General features: G+C 33.1%; 1 protein-coding gene across 4 annotated transcripts; it reads right to left on the bottom strand.

Moving 5' to 3' along the window:
• Positions 1-400: 400 nt before the first annotated feature.
• Positions 401-3,618, bottom strand: LOC121215370 (RNA-binding protein 2). 4 transcript variants are annotated; one of them, XM_041089790.1, is made up of 7 exons: positions 3,430-3,618; positions 3,216-3,324; positions 2,043-2,179; positions 1,660-1,948; positions 1,490-1,551; positions 1,277-1,358; positions 401-940 (listed from the first exon to the last, which is right to left on the bottom strand). In XM_041089790.1, the coding sequence occupies exons 2-7, from the start codon at positions 3,301-3,303 to the stop codon at positions 837-839; spliced, it is 762 nt and encodes a 253-aa protein (XP_040945724.1). In that variant the 5' UTR covers positions 3,304-3,324; positions 3,430-3,618; the 3' UTR covers positions 401-836. The 4 variants fall into 4 exon arrangements, with proteins under 4 accessions (XP_040945724.1, XP_040945728.1, XP_040945725.1 ...); XM_041089794.1 differs by lacking the exons at positions 3,216-3,324; positions 3,430-3,618 and adding an exon at positions 3,069-3,090; XM_041089791.1 differs by lacking the exons at positions 3,216-3,324; positions 3,430-3,618 and adding an exon at positions 3,035-3,055.
• Between the last annotated feature and the right edge of the window lie 21,290 nt (positions 3,619-24,908).

Genomic DNA, 24,908 nt, shown 5'->3' with positions numbered 1-24,908 from the left:
TATCCGTTCCGTTGTCCTTAAACCGGACCTTTTTGGTGTTGCGACTCTCCTTAGGACAGCCACTATCATCCTCGATGTGTACCAAAAGCAATTACCTTTTTTATAAAACATATTGCATTTTGAAATATCAACTAAACAATTACTGGTTAAGCTTCTTAACCATGTTTGTGCTATATTTTATTATATATCAACCCAAAGATTATTAAATTTACCATTAACAATATGCTCCAAATACCCTTAAACTAAAAAAAAAAAAACCATTAAACCCTGGATCTAGTAACTTCCCTAGGAATGCGACAGGGAAAGTAGTAATTCTTTAATACCAGTTTCAATCTTAGAAAGACTGGGTAATTTTTTAACTATTAAATAATAAAGACATAAATAAATATAAATAGCAGTATAAATAACAAATCAATTTTTTCCAAATCTTTTCATGATCTTATATATATTGCAATTACAAAATGGATATTTGGATGGATTTATCCTTAAATACTTCGCTAAGTTTTTTATTAACACTAAATTCAAATGCCGGAATCTTCTATACCGCCAGAAAAAAAAACCCTCTTTCATCTAAAAGTGTTATTGTACAACACAGGTTCCAGAAACGCGCAAGCAACTCAACAATTGCTTGATCCTCACTCTCCTAAATTTTTCTTTTGTGAATCTCTAGCGCCAATGATTAGCAGGATTTGGCAATTTAAATTGCAAATTTTAAATGTACTTTTTTAATTAAAAAGGGCACTCCTCGAAACCCTATCATAGATGGAAAATATGAAATAAAGTTGCCTTAAAACTGGCATCCATATAATAGCCTGATTGTTTCCAGAAAGTGACATTCACCTCCTTCCACGAACTCCAGAACCTGACCGTGGACCTGGGTTCCGTGAAAACTGTAGCCTCAAGTAGTTAGAATCAGGATCATGTTCATCGATTTTATAACCTGCACAATCCACAAACACAAGTAAACTTTCGGGAACTCAAGCATTAACACAAATGCACAGATCAGCTGACGTATGATGCGCTCTTGGCATATTATCGTTCATACTATGCATGTCCAAACTGATAGCATTTATTTCGCAGGAAAAAGAGTTCAAACTTCTTGTCTTTGAGCAAGTAATACATGCGCCTCCAACTTGAGCCAAATGCTCAAGTGTGTGCACCAATGTCTATCAAAAGTATTCATTTGTCATTTTTTTTCTCCCGAGAAAAAACCATAGTACATTTTCCAGTGATAACTGTTTCTACAAATGTCAAAATCAATGGAAGGAGAGATCACCTTGCAAGGCACTCATTGCAGTTGCTGCACAAGCAGGACTTGAAAAATCAACAAAACAAAGGATAATAGGATCACCACCACGCTGCATTACCAATGCATCAGGTTTAGCATTCAACATACACTTATGACGGTTTCCCAGCTCTTAATAAAACAACAAACTAACTCACGATACAGGAGACAAATAAAGTATTTGCAAACATCCAGTTCACTTACATGTTTGTATTCTTTACTCACTAGTCGTACTTCTTTATATCCCACAAAAGGGCGAAAGATATCTAAAGCCTTGGTTAAGGAATGTGAAGCAAGGTAACCAAGTTAAAATAAGGTATCATGGAAAACATATTGATATATCTTATTAAGCATTACATCATTAAACAGGATACGGGCTACTTCCCTCCTTGTGCTGTCTGGAGGAAGTCCCTCAACAAATAGAGTATTGGAAGCATCCGGAGGCAGAGGTAGAATATCCCAACCTAGCCTTGCCATTGGGTCTATGGGAAATTGACCGCCAAAACTGACATTTCCACCATTTAGTGCCAGATCTGGAGCAGCAGATGCAGGACGACCCATCACAGGAGGATCAGCCATTGGACGAGCAGGCATTGCAACACCAACAGCCCTTCCCAACCCACCAAATGTACTAGCTTCTCCAGAAGTAAAAGAAGAAAGTTGCTTCAAAACCATTTTAATGAATGCTTTTAGAAAACAAAAATGGGGATGCATGATTGAGGGATAATTATGCATGAGTAAAGATTCAAAATGGTACCGCACTCTGGAGATAACGATCATATGCTGATCCAATGGTTTTCGTATCCTTCACAGCCAGGTGTCCACCTTGATCATCATCTCTTGCCAGATTATTATGCATCTCATGAGCTGGATGCAGCCCAGAAGGCGGGGCATCTGTGAAGGTGAAAATTAAACATTTGATCAACCTTTTCTTAATTCAGATAATGTCTTTCAAGAAATATACAGAAGTGAAACATGCATATTGCTTAAACTTGTTACAAACAAAATGGAAACCTAAACAGCGAAAAAGCTAAATGCAAGTCTGAACAAAATTGGTACTACCTAAGATGAAATAGGTAACTTGTCGCAAATAGAAACTATGCACATATAACTTAATTTATTTCAGCAATCGTATATGCACAAAGAAAATTGTACAAAAATAAATAAAGACAATTTGAAAAAGAAAAAAGAAAATGAAGGGTAAAAGAACAATTGAACTAATGCACTAGATACCTTAAGCTAAGGTTTGATATTGAATATTGAACTAATTATTTGGACATGGAGCACTCAAACTGTCTACAGCATTAGCAGTTAGTTGTTAGTTCAAAAGCTGTTAGTCGTTAGCTTGGTAGTTAAGTTTGTTGGTCACTGATGTTGGCAGGTCGTTAGAAAAGCATTTTGTAGATTTTGTTATAAATTGGTTATAGTATTCAGTTTTTCATTGAGCAGATCAGATTTTTTGGTGATGAATCAAGAAAGAAGATAAGTTCTAAGTTCCCTTTTCATTCTTTTGTTATGTTTTCTCTTTGGCTTTCTTTTTGTTTTCTCGAGGATCCTTATACATAAATGTATCTAATTGGACAAAATAAAACTCAATAACAATTAAACGAGAAAACTTTCTCCCAACATAAAGTTGAACAAAAGTATACCAATCTAATCGAATTTTTGAATTTTCCTAAAATGGTATCAAAAGCGGCTAAAACTAAAATACAATAGAACAAAATTAAACCCAATAACAAAGAAACCAACTTTTTCCCAACATGAAGTTTGAACAAAATTCTACCACTCCATTAAAAAGTTCTCCAAGTTTCCTAAGCTGATATCAATAGCTGCAGAAATTAAAACACAATTGAACAAAAAAAATTTACAAGATAGGTAAAAAAGATAGAGGGCAAGAAAATTATTTGAAACGTAAAGGAAAGAAGCATACCATAGTCAGTCCGAGGTCGTTTAAGCATCCCACCTGAGGACAGCATCGGAGGAGTTGGCTGCTGCCGATTCCAGTAATTATCCGCCATTAACTTTTGTTTCAATCCCCTCTGCAAAAACAAAAATATATATTTAATTTTTCATATTTACCGGATTGAAAAAAAAAAGAAAAGAAAGGAAAAGGTATTTAATTGACAGAGAAAGAAAGAAATGACCTTGGCTCAAAACTAAGGAAACCCTAGCCCTGGCTCTGAACTTGTCCTTCTCTTCCGTTTATTTTCGTCGAGATTTTTATTTTTGTTTATTTTTATTTATTTTCTATTGCAAAGCCCAAAAAAGATTTGCAGAGGAGATTCTCCTATGGGCTTAAGTTAAAAAAAGGTTTGTAGTAATTTAATTGTCCCTTAATATTAAAATTTTAAGGTAACTTATACTGTGAATTTATTTTGGTTATTTTTTTTATTTTAATCTCTTTAAATAAAAAATTGTGAATTGGCCACTATCATTAATATTTTTTTTGTCTTCTTTTCTTTTAATGGAATACACATTCAACAATCTACCTATTTTTTTAGGCTAAATAAATAATATATGATAATTTTTTTGAATTGGCTAAATAGTTTTTTTTTCAAGATTTAGGAAAATATGTTGATTTTGGAAATAGTGTGTGAAAGTACGTCCAGCTGGGCGTGTTTTCTACACAATTGGTAGGAAAGCATGTCCAGCTCTCTCTCTCCTTAGCCATTAATTTTTTTAGGGCTAGGGTTGATTATTAGGGTTGGATTTTTTTAGGAAATTAGGGTTTTTATTGGGTTTAAGGTTTTGAGAGTGAAATCGTAAAAGTTTATAGGTAGATTTGAGGGGTTAGGGATGCGATAACGCATCTTAAAACACATACATTTCATATGTCATGTTGGATAGGACTATTACTTCAGAAACTCATCCTATGGAAGTCGAATTTTGGGGTGACAGTGTTTGATACAGTCACAAGTCAAAGTCTAAGTGGAAGTCTCAGTCGACAACCATTATGCGATCATGGGTTCAAGTATAACTGGGGGTCAGTTGATAATCGTTATTCGGTCATGAGTTCAAGCTTTTTGGATGGCCGCAATGATGCCTTATATATATCATACATAATATTGATGCCATAATCATAGGGAAAAACGAAGGTGTAACACCCCTTACCTGGCCTAATCATCGGACCTAAATTACAGGATGCTACAACAGTAAAGAGAAACATTCACGTCTATTTTCATCAACAATATTCAATTATTCACTAAGTACGAGTCAATCTTATGTTTAACATGTAGTTCAAACAAATTTGGGTTTCAAACAAGCGTATGAGAACTCTTAACTTGCTTGGAAGCAATTTAGGACTATTTTGAAACTTTTGCAAATAGATACGTAAAAAGAAAAAACAGAGGTCACACGGCCGTATGATTAGGCCGTGTGACAGGCTAAATTCGTGTGATGTTAGATCATATGGCCGTGCCTGCAAACTGTGTATAAGGTTGATGTCGTGTAATGCTAAGTCACACGGCCGTGTAACAAGCTGAGGCCATGTTGGACCTAATTGTAAAATTTATAAACACTAACACGACCGTGTAGCCAAGCTGTGTAAGAGACTGTGACCGTGTGGATTCAAAGCCATCCTGAATAAACAAAGCACATAGTCGTGCCACTAACCCGTGTGCGACACACGGCCGTGTGGTAAACGTGTACAACCTAATCAACCATTTTGAAAAAATGCTCATGACATTCCTACAAGTGGCCTAACATGTTATGTTATACCATTCAAACCTATATCAAAACATATACAATTCAAGACCAAAACATCAATTCATATTACCAAATAAACATTCAACCAATATACCCTCATTGGCACCAACATAACATTAAACTCAAAAAACTATGATTCAAACCAAATCACTTACTAGTTAATATGTATAACATAACCTAAACCTTGTCATAACCATTAACCTTCTAATTACCAAACTTGGCACAAAAGTATACCACTCATATTGAGTTACAAAATGAATATTTATACAAGCATAACCATGCAAAACACATCCATCAATTTTAACCGGTTTAACCATCCTATATACATGCCACAGATGACTAATGCAAGTTGAAACATCAAAGTATACAAGTCAAGAGATGGTATGTGTGTGCTTCTAACTGATCCGATCGACTCATTTCGGACGTCTAAAATAGTAACACATGTAAGTATTTAAAATACTTAGTAAGCTCATACAATATAAATGATTACTTACCTTAATTACTTATCACACATTCAATTTATCATGCAAAATAAATATCCCTATCAAGACACGATAAAACAACATCAAATACATAAGGGTTTAAGCTCAAACCATATGTATAACCTCAATTGTTCATATTTCCATTATAATCCAATTTGCATCAAATATCCATATCATAATTGATCATTTTGCTAATATCAACTTCATATCGTCACATTTCCATTTTATAAATCTACCCGATAAAACATCTTAAAATAACTCAGTATACAGGTGAAAATATACTGCCTAGTTACCAGTTTGGGTTAAATCTACACAAGAAATATCAACAGTGCCTAATTACCCTTTTGGGTTAACCTACACGAGAAATATAGTGTCTAGTTAGTCGTTCGACTTAACCTACACAAAAGAGAGTCTGAACAAGGCTAATATACATGTATTCTCGAGTCCACAACACATGCTGGAGCTCAGAATCGGTGGGCACTAACCCGTAACCTCATATATGAGACTTTTACTAATTTCATCGGGATTTATCTTACATTGTACCACAATTCATAGTTACCAACAATCATCATTACCAAATCAAATATAACATATTAGCATTAACAATTTAGTTAAACTGTATGAACTTACTAGGGGCTAATAACAAAAGTGGAAGTGTTAGGAACTAGCCTGTAAATTTCTTTTTTTTCCTCAATTATCAATCGTCTTATTCAAATCTTGATCAATAATATAAATTTATTTCAATTTAATCACTCAAATATCATATAACTGCCTGTTACAAATATATGTAAGCTCAATTTCATCTTTCAATTATTTCTTCAAGTTTTACATTTTATTCAATTTAGTCCCTAGAATCAAACTTATCATAACTTCTAAATTTGGACTCCAAATTTTAAACCAATTTCAAATATATCCAATTATAGCCTCCTATTATAAAAAATTATAGAAATTACATGCCAATTTCAAAATATTAACAATTTAGTCTTTATGTTCAATAATAAGGAAATTACTTTATAAAATAGTCTTATTTTCCATCAAAGCTTTAAACTCTACCATAAACATTCAAAAACTTCAATTAACATCAATGGCAACTTTAGGAATCTTTAAAAAATTTAAAAATGGAGATACAAGTTAATTGGACCTAGTTGCAACGATATCAAAAATATAAAAATTACAATAAAAGTACATAAAATGGATTACCAATTGAAGAACTAAGGTTCGAAAGCTTCAAACCTTTCTTCTTCTTCTTTTGTTTCGTGAAAATGAAAAAGATGATGAAATGTTTGTTTTCATTTAATTTATTATTTATACTTGTATTAACTTTTAATTAAACCAAATTAATTTAATTAACCATTATTTAATTAAACAAAAAAATTATAAAATAAAAGACAGAGAATAAAGCACAAATAGAATGAGAGGGCAAAGAGAAAACTTATTTTTATTGATCAATTGAGAATATTTACAATGTTTCTCTAAAGTCTCTATTTATAGGGATAAGAAGTATAAATGAAGTAGAGATCTACTTCTAATGACTATTAGAATTTAAAGTATATCAAAACTTATCTAGATCTTGATGAAAATCCACTTAATAAAATATTCATAACATTCCCCATTGGATGTTCATTTGTAGATAATGTGTCTCGTTAAAACCTTACTAAGATAAAAACCCTATGGGAAAAAATTTCTATTGAAGGAAAAAAAGTACACATATCTATAATACGCATAATATGCTACCTCATTAAAAACCTTACCAGGAAAACCCAATGAGAAAAAACCTCAGTTAGGGGAAAAAGAGTACAACGCGTATTTACTGTCATTCATGAAAACATCACATAATATTTCATATTCTACGTATTCAATCTTGAATACTAGTTTTTCAAATTACTATTTGAATGTACTTGCGAAATCAAATCAAAATAGTAATCACAAATCATGTCATAGTTGAATCTCCAATACATTCAAAACATCTAATAATACAAAGAGACTCGTAACTAATATATATTCCCAACTTTCTTTGAGGATTCACTCATCTTTGTGCGTTGTGGTGGAGCAATTGGAATATATACGCATATACAAAAGTTTAAAGATGAGAAATATTTAGCTCTTGACCAAAAACCAATTGTAATGCGGAGTAGTTATAACTTATTGGCTTGATACGTACAACAAGTAAATAAACATAATCTCATGTTGAAATAGGAAGTTTAGTTCTCATAAATAATGGTTTAAATATTAATCAGATGCATTCAATCAATAATTTATCTAAACCATTATGCGCATAAATAATAAACTTTTACAAAAAAAATTCAAACTCATATACAACAATCAATAAAAGACTGAGATATAAACTCATCAACATTAGCAAGATGAATTGTCTTAATTGCATAATCTAAAATTAATTATTTAAACAAGCAATCTTGCAAATGACAGGTTGCAAGTTGATAACATATGTGATTATTTTATTGATGTATCTACCAAGAATCATATAATATCAAAATCATCCACGTGGTGGATGAATGAGCCCATATTCATTTTAGAAATGCAAGACATTAAATCTCAACTTTAGCTAGTGAGTTTCTAATAATCAATTTTCATTGAGAAAAAGTAACAAATGAGAATGATTTAAATTAAAGAATCTTCTGGTTCTTCTTTAATGAATGCCCATATGAATTCTCAATTAATTTTCGCATCATATATGATCCAGGATGGTCTAACTGGTCACACCAAGTAGTAGATGCATTTGTATCAGTAAACTTCTGGTTTACTTTGACATGCATTTCAATTGTAATGATAATGTCAACATAAATTGTGACAATTTGATAATTTTACAGTCATTCCTTTTACTTTGTATTCACATATAAGTACTACTGTGACATTTACGACTGGAAATGTCTAAATTAATGTGAAGTTTATAATGCCATTAAGTCAACAAAATAAACATAATTTCCAAACAATTATATAAAATATTCGTTTCAGGGAATATGTCAAAATCTTCAAATATACAAAAAGAAATGATTATAAAATTTATTATATTTATTGTAGACATTCACTTTAAGGAATGTGCAAAAAGTAATTCAGGCAATAATGTAAGCATATATCATATTTCTTACTAATAAGATTATATAGATATCATATGCTTCAAGGAATGATAAATTAATATAAATCATTAAACATTATGTACTAAGTATAAACATTTGACAATATTTTGAATCATTCATCTTATTCTTATCAATTTGTCAATAATGACAATAAGTTAAATTTCCATAATTGTTATGAATTGCTACAGTCACTTCAGAGAATGGAGCAAAACTGGTGGAACAAATAACTCATTATTATTTTTAGCCATAATGAGATATGCGATCAACTTAGAATACTTTTAAAGCCTTTTTAACAAGATTTTTGCATAATCAATTAACTACCAAAAATAACTGGGTAGGTCATATATAGAAACAAGCCTAAATTAAATATATCAATAAAGGTCAGATCTCAAACATAAAAATATGACATAATGAAAAACTATCAATTTTTTTCTTTCATAACCATGCATGAAATTTAATTCAAAACCCAACTATTCATGCTCATAGAACTTTTCATTTACAATTGCTCAAGTCATTTCTCTAAATAATTAACACATGGAATAATATAAAACGTAGGAACTACTACCTTTAACAATTCTTTGAACTAAATCAAATTCGAATAACTATAAAATTCATTGGTTTATTAACAAAAATTTGCATACTAGATATGTTTTAATAAAAATATATTATTTAATTATAAAACCTACTATAGCAACATAAATATATCTGTTAATATTCATTTTCATGAACAAATGAGATGCTTAAAACAATATGTAACCCAAGTAATCAAAAATTAAAAAGAAGACCATCTCAAATATTTAAACCATATATCAAGTCGATTTAATATTTAAAGATGTACCTTTTCTTTTTGCGTTGAGTCTTGATGATTTTATCAAGAAGTAAGCAAATTAAACTTCAATAGTAGACTTTGAATCCAATCAAAATCTATTAATAGCGAAATTTGAGAGTGAATCTTATTTTCCAGGTGTACAACAAGTACATAACCAATGACTTTTCATACATAAGTTTTCTCTCTTGCAAGTTCGTATGAGTAATAGTTTTCTACGTAATTTTAATTGAGAACTTATTCTGAATACTGTAGAGTTATACTCACAGTTTTTAAAAAAAAAAACTTGCAACTTCAGGTGCATCCAACCATAACAAGCTTTAGATAGAATTACCATATTTGATTGCTCATAAGTAGATCTTTCACAGTCAAATATTTTTCTTTCAATCCCTTAATGGGGATGATGACAAAAGAAGATAACAAAGATACTCACAATCAATTCAAATCAATAACTTAATCCTCCATTTGTTTTTTATCCTTTCAAAATAGATATTTATAGCAATATTGATTCATATGAAATATAATCTTTTATTTATTCACAATCTCAATATGATATCCATTATAATGAATATCTTTTAAAACTAATGAATTAACCATCACAAATTTTGTTCTTTTTAGATATTGATATATTAGCTCTTTTGGAGCTTTCAACTAATTTTGTACTATCAAATCTTAGAATAATATTTATTTGTTTCAGTACCAAATAAGATAAATATTTTTTATCTGTAATGATAGAATTCATTACTACATTCTCATATCCTTCCTTAAAGGATATTAACATAAAAAAAATATTTGGCATACGCCACATATGTGGCCAATAATCGTTCATATCACATTGATAGCATAAGTTATCTTTACCCTTTTAAAAGTTATCTTGAGAACTCTCATTGTTCTCTTATTTATTATTATGTTTCCACTTTTAGTGGTCCATGATTGTATCTTTTATTTTTTTATGTTTGCATTCACTTCGGAGAATGCAACAAATCTAGTAGGATAGACTTCCAAACGCCTCCATTGATTCTTTATTTCATAATCACCATCGCAAACATACGTAGATTTCAAATCAGAATCTATCTATTCATTTTGTCATGGTTAGTCTCCAATTATAATAAACAAGTCATAATAAAATATACCTGAAAATCTTTAACATCATTGTCACCACCTTGGTTATTATTAGGAGCACTATTACAAGTACTAAAATAACTATACTTTCATAAGAACATACCATATATAAGTTATAAAATCTTATGATGCTCTAATAAATTATTTGAACTTTATAATTTAATCTAAAAGTTATTATCCAATCATTCAACTATAACAAATTAATGAGTAAATTAGATTCTATTGAATTTCCCTTTTTCCCTTTAATCAAAGGCAAATTGATTAGTAATACTCTCTCTCACAATTTTAATCAAATTTCAAGCATATTTAATGACAATAATTTAATCATCAAAAAATTTAATCATCCAAATATCATGCATACGATAATTTAATAAAATAATCTTAGTTTAAAAGAAACATTAAAGTAATAATATTTTTTTGATAAAATAATTTTACCAAAAATCAATCAACAAAGGAAAAAAATATACCACTTAAGGATTATAAAAAATTTCTTTGTATAAAAAGGGCATAAATTGTTTTTAGAGATTTATGTGTACCTGGGTGGTTAAAGGCTTTAATGATTACCCATAGTGTGTAAGCCTCAATTGAAATAGCAACAACTCTAGAAGGCAATTGACAATAGCAAATATTGGGATATTTTTGTGACTTAGGAGAAAAACAATTAAAAGAGAATCGTGTTGATAACCTGTTATAAAATAAAAGATAGAGAATAAAGAACAAAGAGAATGAAAGAGCAAAGAGAGAGTGTATTTTATTGATCAATCGGGAATATTGACAATTCTTCTCCAAAGTATTTATTTATAGGCATAAGAAGTATAAAGAAGTAGAGATATACTTCTAATGACTATTAGAATTTAAAGTATATCAAAATAAAATATTCATAACAAAAACTTAATTAACAAGGTGGATGGTTTACAACTAGCCTCCACCACCGTTTGACATTTAGAAAGTGGTCTAATTACTCAATTGGTCTTTTAATTAATTAATTGAGGTTTATTTAATTAAACCTTAATTAATTAGGGCTTAATAGTAATTAACCCAAAAGTTAATGGGATTTAATGACATTCACGAAGGCTTGGACTTTTGAAAATGGTCTATTCGCCATTTTGATCCCTTAGCTATTTAAAATCTATAGCGATTAAATTTTATCACTTTTATAATTTAGTCCTTTTCTCTTAATTAACTATCATAGACATATGTTCCTGGGTCTTTCAACTTTGGAGGCATTTTATTTGTCAGCATGTTAGTGCACCCTTCGGTGAGTGCGATTGTTTCAAATTCTCCCAATTGTCTCACGATCTATGCGGCCTTAGACAATTTGTTCATCCAAACTCGCTTAAGTCAGCCTTTACTCAAGTGAGGATTCCTTTAGAAGTCCTCCAAGGCACCAATTTGTATAGCGGAAGCGATTTATGCCAAAAGAAGCAATAAAAGAACAACAAAAAGAAGGCACACAACGTGTTTGAGTAAATGCTCTCAATATTCTCTTATTTACAAAGAATAATGAAATAATGAATAGAGTGAGTACAAATGAGGGGGAGGCTCTCTATTTATAGTTGTGCTCTCCCAAAGCTGACGGTCAAGATACATTTACATTGACGGATGAGGTTAACTATATCCCTTGATTTTAGGGATTTACAAGATATGTCATATCAAATCTAATCTAATATTTACAAGATATGATTCTATCAATCTTCTAGATTATTTACCAACACAGCCTAAGTTGTCATATCTTCATTATTGGGCCAACCAGGCTTCAATCTGACAAGCTTCTCTAACCACTTACCGAATCGGGTCAGTTATTGCGGGCCAAATGATCCCCATCTACACAATACACCTCTATCAAATACATTTGGTATGATGGTCACGGGCTTTGAACTGCGGCCCATGACATTCTCCCCCACCCATTCTCGCAACGCCCTCGTTGCGACTTTCTAATGGTACTGACTTGATTTGCCTTGGTCTTGTCTCGATGCCTTAGCTTTTTCCTTCTTTTGGGACTTTTTCCTCGGTTTACGTTACTTCTTAACTCAAATCGTCCTACTCGTTGCATTTACTCTAGTAAACTGTTCAACTTGCATCACTTCTTTTCCCTTGAAGTCTAATACACCGCCCACCTCTCCCATAGGTGGAAGCCTTGTCAATGACTTGGCCAACTCCGACGCTTCACTCGAATTGAGCCTCATTGGTCCCAGCTTCACTATTTTCATCACAAATTTTTCCCTTAAGTTCGATGACAAACTCACCACTTCCTTGGGTGAAAGCCTTTCCGATGACTCACCAAGCTCAAACGTTGTCTTTCCTTTTACTACGGCTTGCTTTGGACAATTCCGCAGCTTATGTGAACCACGACACAAGAAGCACTTTACTCGTTTCTTTTTCTCCTCTTTGCCCTTTTGGCTTCGACTTTTCCCTTGCTCGAACCAAGCTTCTTGGGCTCCTTGTCTGCTCTATCATCCCTTCAATGATAGACTTCTTCGGACACTTCCGCAACCTATACAGACCATGACATAAGAAGCACTCCATTGGCTTCTTCTCACATTAGGCCTCATTGGCTTCAATACCCTTTGCGCTCAAACCAAGTACCAAGGCCTTACCTACCGGCTTCTCCTTAAACGCGGATTTCTTCGGGCATTTCTTCAACATGTGTGGACCAGTGCAGAGAAAACATTTCAACTTGTCCCTTTTCCTATTGGGTTTCTTCTTTCCAACTCGTGGTTTCCCATTACCACTATTGTCGCCAATGCCATTGCCATCATTATCTTCCTTGTGATCCTTTTCACATATGCCCCTTTCCTCGGACTTGGAAGACCCAAGCTTGTCTTTCTCTAGGCCAAGCTTGACCACAGATTTCGCTATCGTCATGGCTTTCGGCAGCTTTTGGACACCTCTTTCGGCTTTGGGACATCCTCGTAACTGAGTGCTGCACTTGACACTCCTTCCCCAAAGGCTACTCGACACAAGGCTAGCTTTACCTTGAGCTTCTATATTCTTATGCTCAAAGCCATTGTCGTGGCCATTATTTCCTTTTTCAAAGCCATCATCATGGCCTCGAGAGCATAGTTCCTCTCCTATAACTTATCCCTATGTGAATTAAACAACTCGTTTACCTTATCTATGGTGGAATCAAGAGACATATTTACATAGTCTCTAGATTGCTTCTTCCAGTTGTTTATGTGATCCTCGACCCTATCAAGTGCCTCATTTACGTCCTCAATGGTTCCCACAAGTTTACCCACACGTTCTTCTACTGTCGACAGTATCTCCCTCAAAGACTTTCTGGCCCACCTTTGTTCGAACTCTTTTTTTGACATCCCAACGGTGCCTTCGAACCAATAGCTTGGATACCACTTGTCACAGGGATAAATCTTTTGTCTCGCAATCCGTGCAGCCTTAGGCAACCTGTTCATCCAAACTTGGCTAAGTCAACATTTACTCAAGTGAGGATTCCTTTAGAAGTCCTCTAAGGCACCAATTTGTATAGCGGAAACGATTTATGCCAAAAGAAGCAACAAAAGAATAATAGAAAGAACGCACACAAGGTGTTTGTGTAAATGCTCTCAATATTCTCTTATTCACAAGGAATAATGAAACAATGAATGGAGTGAGTACAAATGAGGGGGAGGCTCTCTATTTATAGTTGAGCTCCCTTAAAATCGACAGTCAAGATACATTTACATCGACGGACGAGATTAACTATATCCCTTAATTTTAAGGATTTATAAGATATGCCATATCAAATCTAATCTAATCTTTATAAGATATGATTCTATCAATCTTCTAAAATTAGTTACCAAAATAGCCTAAGTTGCCAAATCTTTCTTATCAGGCCAACCAAGCTTCAATCTGACAGCTTCTCCAAAAGTTTACCGAATCGGACCAGTTTTTGCGGGCCAAATGATCCCCATCTACATAATAGACCTCTATCGGATGCATTTGGTATGATGGTCACGAGCTTTGAACTACGACCTGTGACATAGCACGGTCTCTTAAAGAACAGGAAAACATCTTGAGTTTTAAGGCATCTTCAAGGACACCTTACTTTCTGAAAGAATTGTAGACCTCTAAGAAAATTCGCAAGTGAAATCAAGGATCTTCAGTTAGCACACCACCAAACTGACCAATTGATTGAAGCATTTGAAACATTATACGTTTCAGCTCAAAGTAAGGAGCTTGAATTTGAGGCCTGACTATTCTAGGATTTAAGTCATCTAAAATAGGAACTACATGCTCTCAAGTTGGCCTATCACAATCGTCAAACATTTAAGCAACCTAAGGATTACCATTCTAGCTCCCGGATTAAGTAGCTCATTCAAACCAGGTTGATTGTTACCACCTTGATTTATTTCTCTTTATCCTCTTCTCCTTTTTTTATGGATCTAAGGAATAGAGCTCTTCAACATGAATGTCTCTATGCATACAACTAGTAACAGACCTATTGTATAATGAAATAAATCAATTAACGGCTAATATAAAAATTACAGTAACAAAAACTAAAGTTGCCAATTGTCAATCCCTGGCAACGGTGCCAAAAACTTGTCGTGTGTGAATATGATGTGCGAATTGTGCAAGTATACATATTGAATCAAGTAATAAAGTGATGAGTGAGTATCATTCCCACGAGGATTGGATTAATATTCTTTGTCTAAATTATCACAATTGAGTAGAAAAGATAAATGAATCGAATGATATTTTGAGAAATAACAATGCAATTAATACACTAAAAGTGAAAATAATAAAATGTACTATCATAGATTGCATTTGAAAAAAATTGAATAAAAACACTAAGGATTCTAGCAAGATTGGAATATTGATTGTAAAGGCTGGGATTACTAATGAACTAATAACCCGGGAAAAATGCCATGTAAAAAATATGGTAACCTACTGCTTGATTGGGTACTAACGTGGTCTACCTCTGTCGAAAGCAAGACCTAAAGCTGCTCACTCCTAAGACACTATACATCTATAGGCTAAGAATTAGCAACAATGAATGAAGCACAATCTTCTAAATCATATAAGGTAAATCTCTACGTCTAGAGTTTACACGAGCATTTCACTCAACGCTCTCTTATATTACCCAGTTTTGGTCCAAGCAACCAAACTCTGTCGATATTAAGCTGCTTTTAGATTTATCAAGCATTTATCTTTGCTCTAATAAGCATATAAACATAAATAAACATTGGGTAAAGTAGTAAATTGAATCATATTCATCCATAAAAATTCATTAGAGTTAAAACATCATCAAAAGTAATCCTCAGTTGTGCTAAGTTAGCTCATGACTGGGCTACGCAAATTCAAGTATTTTAATGTCATCAACATCCTAAAATAACAGTTTAAACTAGAAGATTTAGAAAAAATTACAGATAGAGAAATCTGGGTTTAGAACACAAATCCCCCAACTTGGCGTCTAGCGCGCATCTTCACCCAAGCTCCTAATAGCTCAAATTACCCTTATTGTCACAAAGAAACTCTACCAAAGCTCCGTATTTGCAATCAGTCGTACCTTTCACTCTTTTTTTTTCTTGGTAGACCTCTCTCTTTTTTCTTTTATACTTGGGTCCTCCTTTAAGGTAAAAGCCGTCAGCCAATGATTATTTTTTCCCTAATTTTGAGGTGGATATTTTCCATTATACGTGCATGTGGAGGGCCAATTGCTGAATGCTCTAATTGATGACTGGGTATTTGTCGTTTTCTTCCTCAGCATTACCATGGCAATCTCTCATAATGCCTTGGCAAATCTCCATCCTTTGTTATATTTCTTCCTCAAACTTGTCACCACAAGGCCTTTCCACCAACAATTCAAAGTATAGATGCACTAAATTAATCACCATCCCAAGTTTTTACATGTAATGCTCTATTCACTAAAAATAATCATGCAATTACCTAAAATGAAACTAATTTTACTTAAGTACAAGCATTTAACTAAGTCTAAAAGTATAAATTATAAATCTTTTCAAAATTTATTAGTACCCATTTTCTCCTTTCTTAATTCAGAAGAAACAAGATAGGGACTTATCTCTAGAGCTAAAAGGATTTGCCTACCGCTCCTCTTCTTCCGAAGGTATTCATAAGTCCACCATCGTTGAGCTGACGAGTTCTTTCTCTATAATGGTTGCAGAGTGGGAACTTATTAGTTGGTCCATCGAACAGGCTTGCAAAGAGTTTGAGGTTTGTCAGGATGCTTCTGAGAGAACCATCCTTTTGGGAGAATAGTCTCTCGCCCATCTCCACCAATCCTATGATGGCATTGCTTTACAAAATCACGAACTTACTCAATCTGTCTCCCCATCGATAGCTCAAGAAAAAGAGTTAGAAGAAAAGGTCCATCATTTGGAGACCCTAGAGAAACAACACATTGCCGATAAAGAGAAAATACAAAAAGAGAGCAATGCACTCTGGAAAAATTTGTGGCAGATACCAAAAAAGGTATTAAGTTACATTTGCCAATTTTATGGTCCAGCTTAATAATACGCTTACAAATAGCTATGGGTCCCTTCGGTCTATGCCACATGAACTTCAAATGTCTGCGGCCTCTTGTCAAGACCGACCTTGGCTTCGACGTCCTAAATCCCAAAGGGGTTGTATGGAGAAAATTCCAAAAGAAATGGAAGGAGTCTGGTTAATTCTTCTATGACCATGATTCAAACACATCTAACTCAGATTCTTCGGATGGTACTGCCTCAAAGGATGGAACCCCCGATGAGGCCTCCATCTCTTTCGCCCAAGGGAAAACTAATGTTGAGAAGGAGAAGAACACATAGGGAACGACTGATCCGCCAACTTTGGATAATTTTTAAATATTTTCTTGAATTTATAATAGTTTTTCTATAGTAATAAGAATTCCCACCTCTCTCTTTCATTCTATTTTGCTACAATACATTTTTCGCCAATCTGACTAGGGTCCGCCATTCTTATACTTATTCTCGTCACACTATCTTATATCAATTTTAGGGGGACTAAGCCAGAGCTATTGCAACATGTATACAGAGGTTATTTCAAAGTTTACTATGTTCAGAGGATCAACTAAATCGTACTCTGATACCACTCAATTTGTAACACCTTATACCTGACCCGATCGTAGGGTTCAAGTACCAGATGTTACACTAACCTGAAGTAATTAACAAAATTTCAGTTTCCAATTTATTTGCATACTTAAATGACTCAAATTCTTGAAAATCTAGTTGTTAATACAACTTGTACAAAACTAGTGATAAATTCCTAAGACTTTAATTTGAACAAATATTTACAAATTTTGAATTAAGGCTTGATAACGTATATAATCAACTTAGGCCTTGAGGCAAGCTCTCCACAGGTGCCCCTCTATATACATGGACAGCTACTGGGCACCACTTAACTTTGGCTGGGTCTTGCTTGGTCTCTCTTAATTCATCCAAGTCGCTATCTAACCTGTATTCAAGCAGTAATTTTATAAGTACAAAAGAACTTAGTGAGATATGCATATAGAATTTAAGAAAAATTAGAGACTTCTGGCTCAAAATTAAACTCCTTGAATTTCGTAGGAGAATTTGTGAACTTAATTGTCAAGGCTCATGCCATACGTATTCTATGTTGTTTATTAGCGGACTAGTCCTTAGTTTGATCCTGACCATGTTCACTCTTGGGAATCACCCCCTTTCCCATTTCCTATTGTTTTATCTCTCTGATCCTCATCTTCATTATTCTTGGCTGGCAACACTTGGTGACTACCCAAGTAATCGCCATAACTGCGGTCTTTTCTAGAATACAATGTCCTCACTAACCTAGAGTGTTAGTGTCCACAACACCATGTACTTGCTTTGTCAATCCATTCATTAAAGAGGTTTCATTAAACATTCAGATCCTACCTTTTGTAGATCACCAAGATCTTTATTATTTTTTTCGTGGTCCTGACAGATCTCTATTGTCCACTATTCTCTAATGAGCTCTACTGGCCTTTTAGCCTTGAACAAGCATTTCCTGTCATGAAGACTCCTATCTTTCTATAAAAATTTCAACTATTTTTTTTACCTATCGATTTATGACTGCATCTTAAACAACCTAATCCATGTTTGCTTAAACCGTATGAACTCCACAGCTTCCTTGGCGGACTTGTTTTGACGTACATTTTGTATACCTTCTTATATAATGATTCTCTTCCTATATTCTACCTCACTAGTTCAAGACGTTTCCTTGGCCCCACTCATTACTGCTTTTAATGAACTCTCACATTGACCCAAGGGTCCATTCCTTAGACACGCTAAGCTCATTCATTGCTATGACTTACCATACCCGTCACACTAGGAATTCTACTTTCACCCTTAGTGTCCCTAATGAATTATGGACTTTCCAATTGTGCATCCCATATTTAACATCCTGTCAGGCTGACTCCATTGGTTGCCGTAGTCGAGTTATAGTCTTACACTTTTTAACCCTATATTTATTATCCTGACGAATTCCCTATACAACCATATTCTAGATATGGTCTTACACATTAAACCTCTTCTAAGGTGTCACCCCATGGGACATTACCACTGTTGCGATGTCGCCCCATAAAGCCTACTAACCACCATCGTGTTGTTGCTTTATGGAACTTAATATCTATTGGTGCTCAAACCTTGATGCTTAAACACCGTAGTGTCCCCTTCGAAAGGTCAGGAGCTTCAAACATCACAGTTTGCACTCAGTAATATTATATAGCGATATCTAATAGAAATTCTCGTCCCCTAAGTCCTAACTTTATCTGTCCCATCAATAATTTCCCCACCATGCTCCGCCATTGAAAACATACAATTCATGTATTCCATACACACACTACACCAATTATTCAGACATTGAAATGTAACTATCAAACAAACAACAATCGTTCCTACCACATTTGCATACACTCATTTATCACTTTCCATTCAAAATCAACGTCCTAAGAACAATACGTAACAAAAAAAAGGTATTTTGATCTAGAGATTAGCACGATAAACCACCCAAAAGGTAGAGTACAGAAACTCACCTAGATTCATTTATCTCCATTAGCTTAGCTTGTCCAAACGCTAGAGCTTTTTTCGTCTTGGCTGCTAAGCATGACAACCACTTATTGGTTAAACTAAAAGTGTTCAACCCTTAAAATCTAGAATCCATCATTGTACAGAAGCTTTTAAGAGTTCTTACTCTAGCTATTCCTTTAATTCACGAGTTCATAGGGGTAAGAAAGCTTACCATTTCCTCACTTTCTTTACTACCAAAATTTAATTCACACAGCTGCTGCAGCATGCAGAGCTTCTTTCAGCTAAATTCTCTCCTTCTTTAGAGCGACTGAAGAAGATGATACTTTAGAGTGAAAATTTTGTAAACAAAATTGACAAAATTTTATCTCCACACACTCCTATAAATATACACCTTTAGCACGATTTTAACCGACCGTCACTACCATTCATCTTTAATCATTTTATCTCTCACTTTGGAATCAACCAGTTCCATCCTAATTGAACTAGGATTGGGATCTAACTAACCAAAATTTGGCTACTAAAATTTCTAAATTTCCTGGTGGAGTCCAGAAATTCACTAATACTTTCAATTTAGTCCTAACTTTCTTTAGATTTTAATTCAATAAAGATACCCGGTAGTTGCAGTGGAAGCCATGATATCACGACGTCGACTTGAGATTTTGAATATTTTGCAAATTGGTCCTAATTTTACCTTGAGTTAGTAGAAAAGCTTTCATAAGCTCGTATGGGACCTAAAAATGATTATGTAGCATAATAGGAATGTGAATTATACTTAATTATGTGTATAAATAGTTGTGTGATTTATAATTTACTGTAGTTTGCTCCAACAACAAACGTAGCATCTTGTAGCTTAGACCCTGGGATCGGGTCGGGTAAAGGGTGTTACACCTCATTACCTATATCATTGTGAATACATGCACTTAAAATAATTGTATACTTATTACATAGGGTTACTAGTAAAACAACTCCAAAAACTCCTTTCGAGTTATAGGCTGGAAGGAATTCTAGCCTAAGGCACCTACATGTTTGGGGTTGCCAAACAAAAGCAATAATATATAATCCACATTAAAGAAAATTAGACTCCCGTACGGTAAGTGCATACTTTATTGATTATCTAAAGAAAATATAAAGGATATGGGTTCTATGTACCAAATCATAGTCCAAGAATTGTAGAAACCGGTAATGCTAGATTCCTTGAGAAAAGTAAAGTTAGTGGGAGTGTTTCAAAAAAAAAGTTGTCGATATAAAATTAAATTATAGTATAATTTCCTACAACTATAAATGGTCATTTATCTAAAACTACTACAAATGTTGTTCCAACAATTAATGAATACTCTAATAATGTTGAACAACATTTAAATGATGAAACACTAAAAGAGGAAACTGACTCACAATTTTGATGAAAATGAACCACGAATAATGTCATCAAGAATATCTCAATAAAGAGAAAATCAACCATTCCTAATGATTATGTGGTTTATTAGCAAAAGTCAGATTTTGATATTGGAAACAATAAATATCTATTTTCATGTTCAAAAGCCATAAATAGTGACGAGTTTGACAAATGGCTAAATGCCATGAAAGATGAGATGAAATCTATAGAACAAAACAAACTCTAGGACGTTTTCAAATTGCCAAAAGGTTCAAAACGAGTTGGTTGTAGATGGTTTTTAAAACCAAACATAACTCAATTGGCAATAATGAATGATATAAAGCTAGATTTATTGCGAAAGGTTATATTCAGAAAGATGATATTGATTATAAAGAGACTTTCTCACTAGTTTCTAGGAAAGGCTCCTTGAGACTTATTATGGCGTTAGTGGCTCATTATAATTTAAACCAAATGGATGTGAAAACAACCTTTCTGTATGAAAATCTTGAGGAAAAAGCTTATATGGACCAACTTGAAAGGTTTACAATTGACGGAAAATGTCATATGGTGTCTAAACTTAAGAAGTCAATATATGGACTTAAACAAGCCTTACGACAATGGTACATTAAGTTTAATGATACCATAATTTTTTTTGGTTTTCTAGAAAACCTTGTTGATCGTTGTATTTACCAAAAGATTGATAGGAACAAGTTTATTTTCTTAGTTTTATATGTTGACAATATTTTGCTCGCTACAAATGATTTTGGTATATTGCATGAGAAGAAAGGTTTTCTATCGAATAACTTTGAAATGAAGGATATGGGAGAGATATCCTATGTGATAGGAATTGAAATATTCTGTGATAGATCAGAAGGATTGAAATGTTAAAAGAGTAAAAATTCTTGGATTTATTGTGAAATTGTGATAAATGTGGACTGAATAGGGACTATATAGAAATTGGCTAGCTTGTATTTTGCTTAAATGTGGATAATTCGTAAGTTTCGGGTTTAGGGACTAATTGCATAAAAAGTAAAATATTGAGGGTAATTTTATAATTTTATATTAAAAGGGTTATAATCTTAATTTTAATTATTTGAGATGTTTGAATTGAATAATTAAATGAAAAATTATTATTTAGATCAAGAAACAAATCAACCAGACTTGAATTACGGAAAAGCTAAAGTAATGGAATAGTCGTCGGCCTTGTTTCTGCAATAGTTTTTGTCTAGGTAAGTTTGTAACTTGGTTAAATTAATTAGTTGTTCTTTTGGTAATTTAATATCTATTTATGTATGTTTAGATTGAGTTCATTGGCTTGAAATGAATAAGACCACAGTTAAAAGACACAATGGCACTATACCAGAAATGAATAAGACCATAGTTGAAAGACATTATGGCAACATGATAGAAATGAATAAGACCATAGTTGAAAGACACTATGGCATCATTTCAGGTAATATGTATCGGATGATAAATGTGTCATATAATATGAAAATGAAATGGATGTTTTGAATTTCATATGTTACTGATGAATGTTAAATGATATGGTGTGATTACAAGTTTTAAATGTATATGAACTCATTAAATTGTGAGATTTGTGGTGTGTATAGGAATTTAATGAATTCATGAGCTATTAAATGAATTTTATACATGAATTTTTAGTTAAATTATATTTGGTAAGTTTACGTTTATGATTTATACGAGCTTACTAAGTACTAGTTACTTATATTAGTTGTTTTCTTTTTCTATAGATTATCGAAAATCTTGATCGGTTGGAATCAAGTCAAAGCACACACACTATCCACCCTCCATCTTGGTAGAAGTTTTGGTCACTTTGAGTTTGTTATAAATGGCATATGCTAGGAGCTTTTGGGTTATTTTGCTATAATGATATTGTTTAACTTTGGTTAAACATACTTATGTATATATCTTTGTTTTGGTTTGTACATATATTTTTTATTAGTGTCTTTAGTTGTGTGGTTATTGCTTCCTGAAAGTGGTTGAAATATGGTAAATCTTGTGTAAATGGAATAGATGTAATGGCATGTTTGATATGTGTACAAAGTAAGATTTGTGACCTTTGAATGTGCTTTTAGTTTGGTATTTAAAATGTGGTGCCAATGAGGGTAGTTAGGCACTTAGGTTGAATATTTTGGTATGTTTTAAACTTGTTTGAATGTGTTTTAAAGGCATGTTAATGGTTGATTTTGGTTTGTCTTGTCACCTAAAGAATTGATATAGTTTTGCCTTGTTTTGGAAGCTATTTTAGGTGCACATGGCCTGGGACACGGGCTGTCACACGACCATGTGCCACACACGGTCACACCACACGGCCGTGTGGACTATTAAATTTTGGTGCAAGTTTGACCCACACAGTCATAGATTGTTACAAGACCATGTAACTCTATTTTGAATCACAAACAGTCTAGCACACGATCTACGACACAGTCGTGTGACTCTATTTCGATTTGCACATGGGCGGGCACACGGTCTGTGACATGACCGTGTGACCCTATTTTCAAACTATTCACGATTTGGTCACATGACCATGTCTTTGAGCCACACGGCCTAGGCTATGTCACACAGCCTGGCCATACGTCCGTGTGACCATTATTTTCAAGTTTTTCTACATTTTTCTGTTTTGTTTCAAATAAGTCATTGATTATTCCTGAATTGATTTTTAGGCTTTGTAAGCTCAATATAAGGCATGTAATCGTATATATACTACGAATTATGATTGGTTTTGAATATTTAGTATTTAATTAAATAATTGAATGGTTTTCTACTGTCATTTGATTCGATATGTGCTGTAATACTCCGTAACCCTAATCCAGCGATCGAAACAAGTTAGGGGTGTTACAGAAAGTTTATGATATTGTGACACTCTAAGCTAAATTATGGTGTTTCTAAAATAAAATGGATGTATTTCCTGTTTATTATGATTATGTGCACATAAATTTTAAAATAGGAAAATATTTATAGTTATTTACAGACTTATTGTATTGAGTTGTAATATTGTAGTATACGGAAAGAAGTATTTAAGTTATATACAACTACCATAACTCGCATTTTCAATTCACTTTAATCTGGTAGATATGATAAGTGTTATTTTCATGTGTGCTCAACGTTTATTCTATTAAAGATATGTTTTACCTCATTAGGGTTATACACACAAATACACATAAAAATTATAGTTTCCATCACTCAGAATTTGTGTAATTAAGGGAAAATGTTAAGAGAGAGAAATCAATTTATCGAGTGTCCTTTGGCCAACTCCAATTCTGCATCAGGTATTTCTTGAACTTGTAAAATCATATTATTCTGAATATACTAAAATCAATATTTATGCAGTATTAAGGATTTGATTAGCATAATCTTAAGATCAAAAGATTTTTTTCGTAAAATTTGACCTAATTATTGCAGAGCAACTAGAAAGAGATTTTTAACCAGAAATAATTCAACTTAGATGTAAGATATCTATCCAGAAGTTTTCGCAACTTAACCATGTATGATAAAATCATCAAAGATTTGATCTTTTCAAACTTTGCCTGTAACTAACTATAGGCCCAGGAAACAAAGAGAATGTATGTACGAACAAGATATCCAACAAGAAGAAGAAGGAAACCAATTAAACAGAGAAACCTTCTAAACATTTGGCGATCTCAGATGTGTCGATATCAATGGTGACTCGTTATTTTGATGAATCATTTTTTCAGACAGAAGAAAATTATATAAACACTTACTTGAAATCTCACTTATCAAATTCCTTTGTGGAAGATATTTGATCCATGCATGATATCATGAAAAATAGATACAAATTTTTTACTGCTACTTAGCATCTACAAGTTTGAAAAAAGTATCTAAAAATATCCGATTAATAAATAGTAAAACATGATATTTGCCTATCATCTGAAAGTAATGCATTTACTGATATTATTTTGGATGATTAAAATAAAATTAAGTGAAGAAGCCGAACAAAATTTCTTCCCAAGTTGATACTAAAAAAGATATAGAAAAGATTTAACATGACAGGAGCAAAAAAA

This window comes from Gossypium hirsutum, chromosome D03 (genome assembly GCF_007990345.1).
Source record: "Gossypium hirsutum isolate 1008001.06 chromosome D03, Gossypium_hirsutum_v2.1, whole genome shotgun sequence".
Classification (NCBI taxonomy): Eukaryota; Viridiplantae; Streptophyta; class Magnoliopsida; order Malvales; family Malvaceae; genus Gossypium; species Gossypium hirsutum.
The sequence above is the reverse complement of the archived record's forward strand: the minus strand, read 5'-3'. Positions and strand labels throughout refer to the sequence as shown.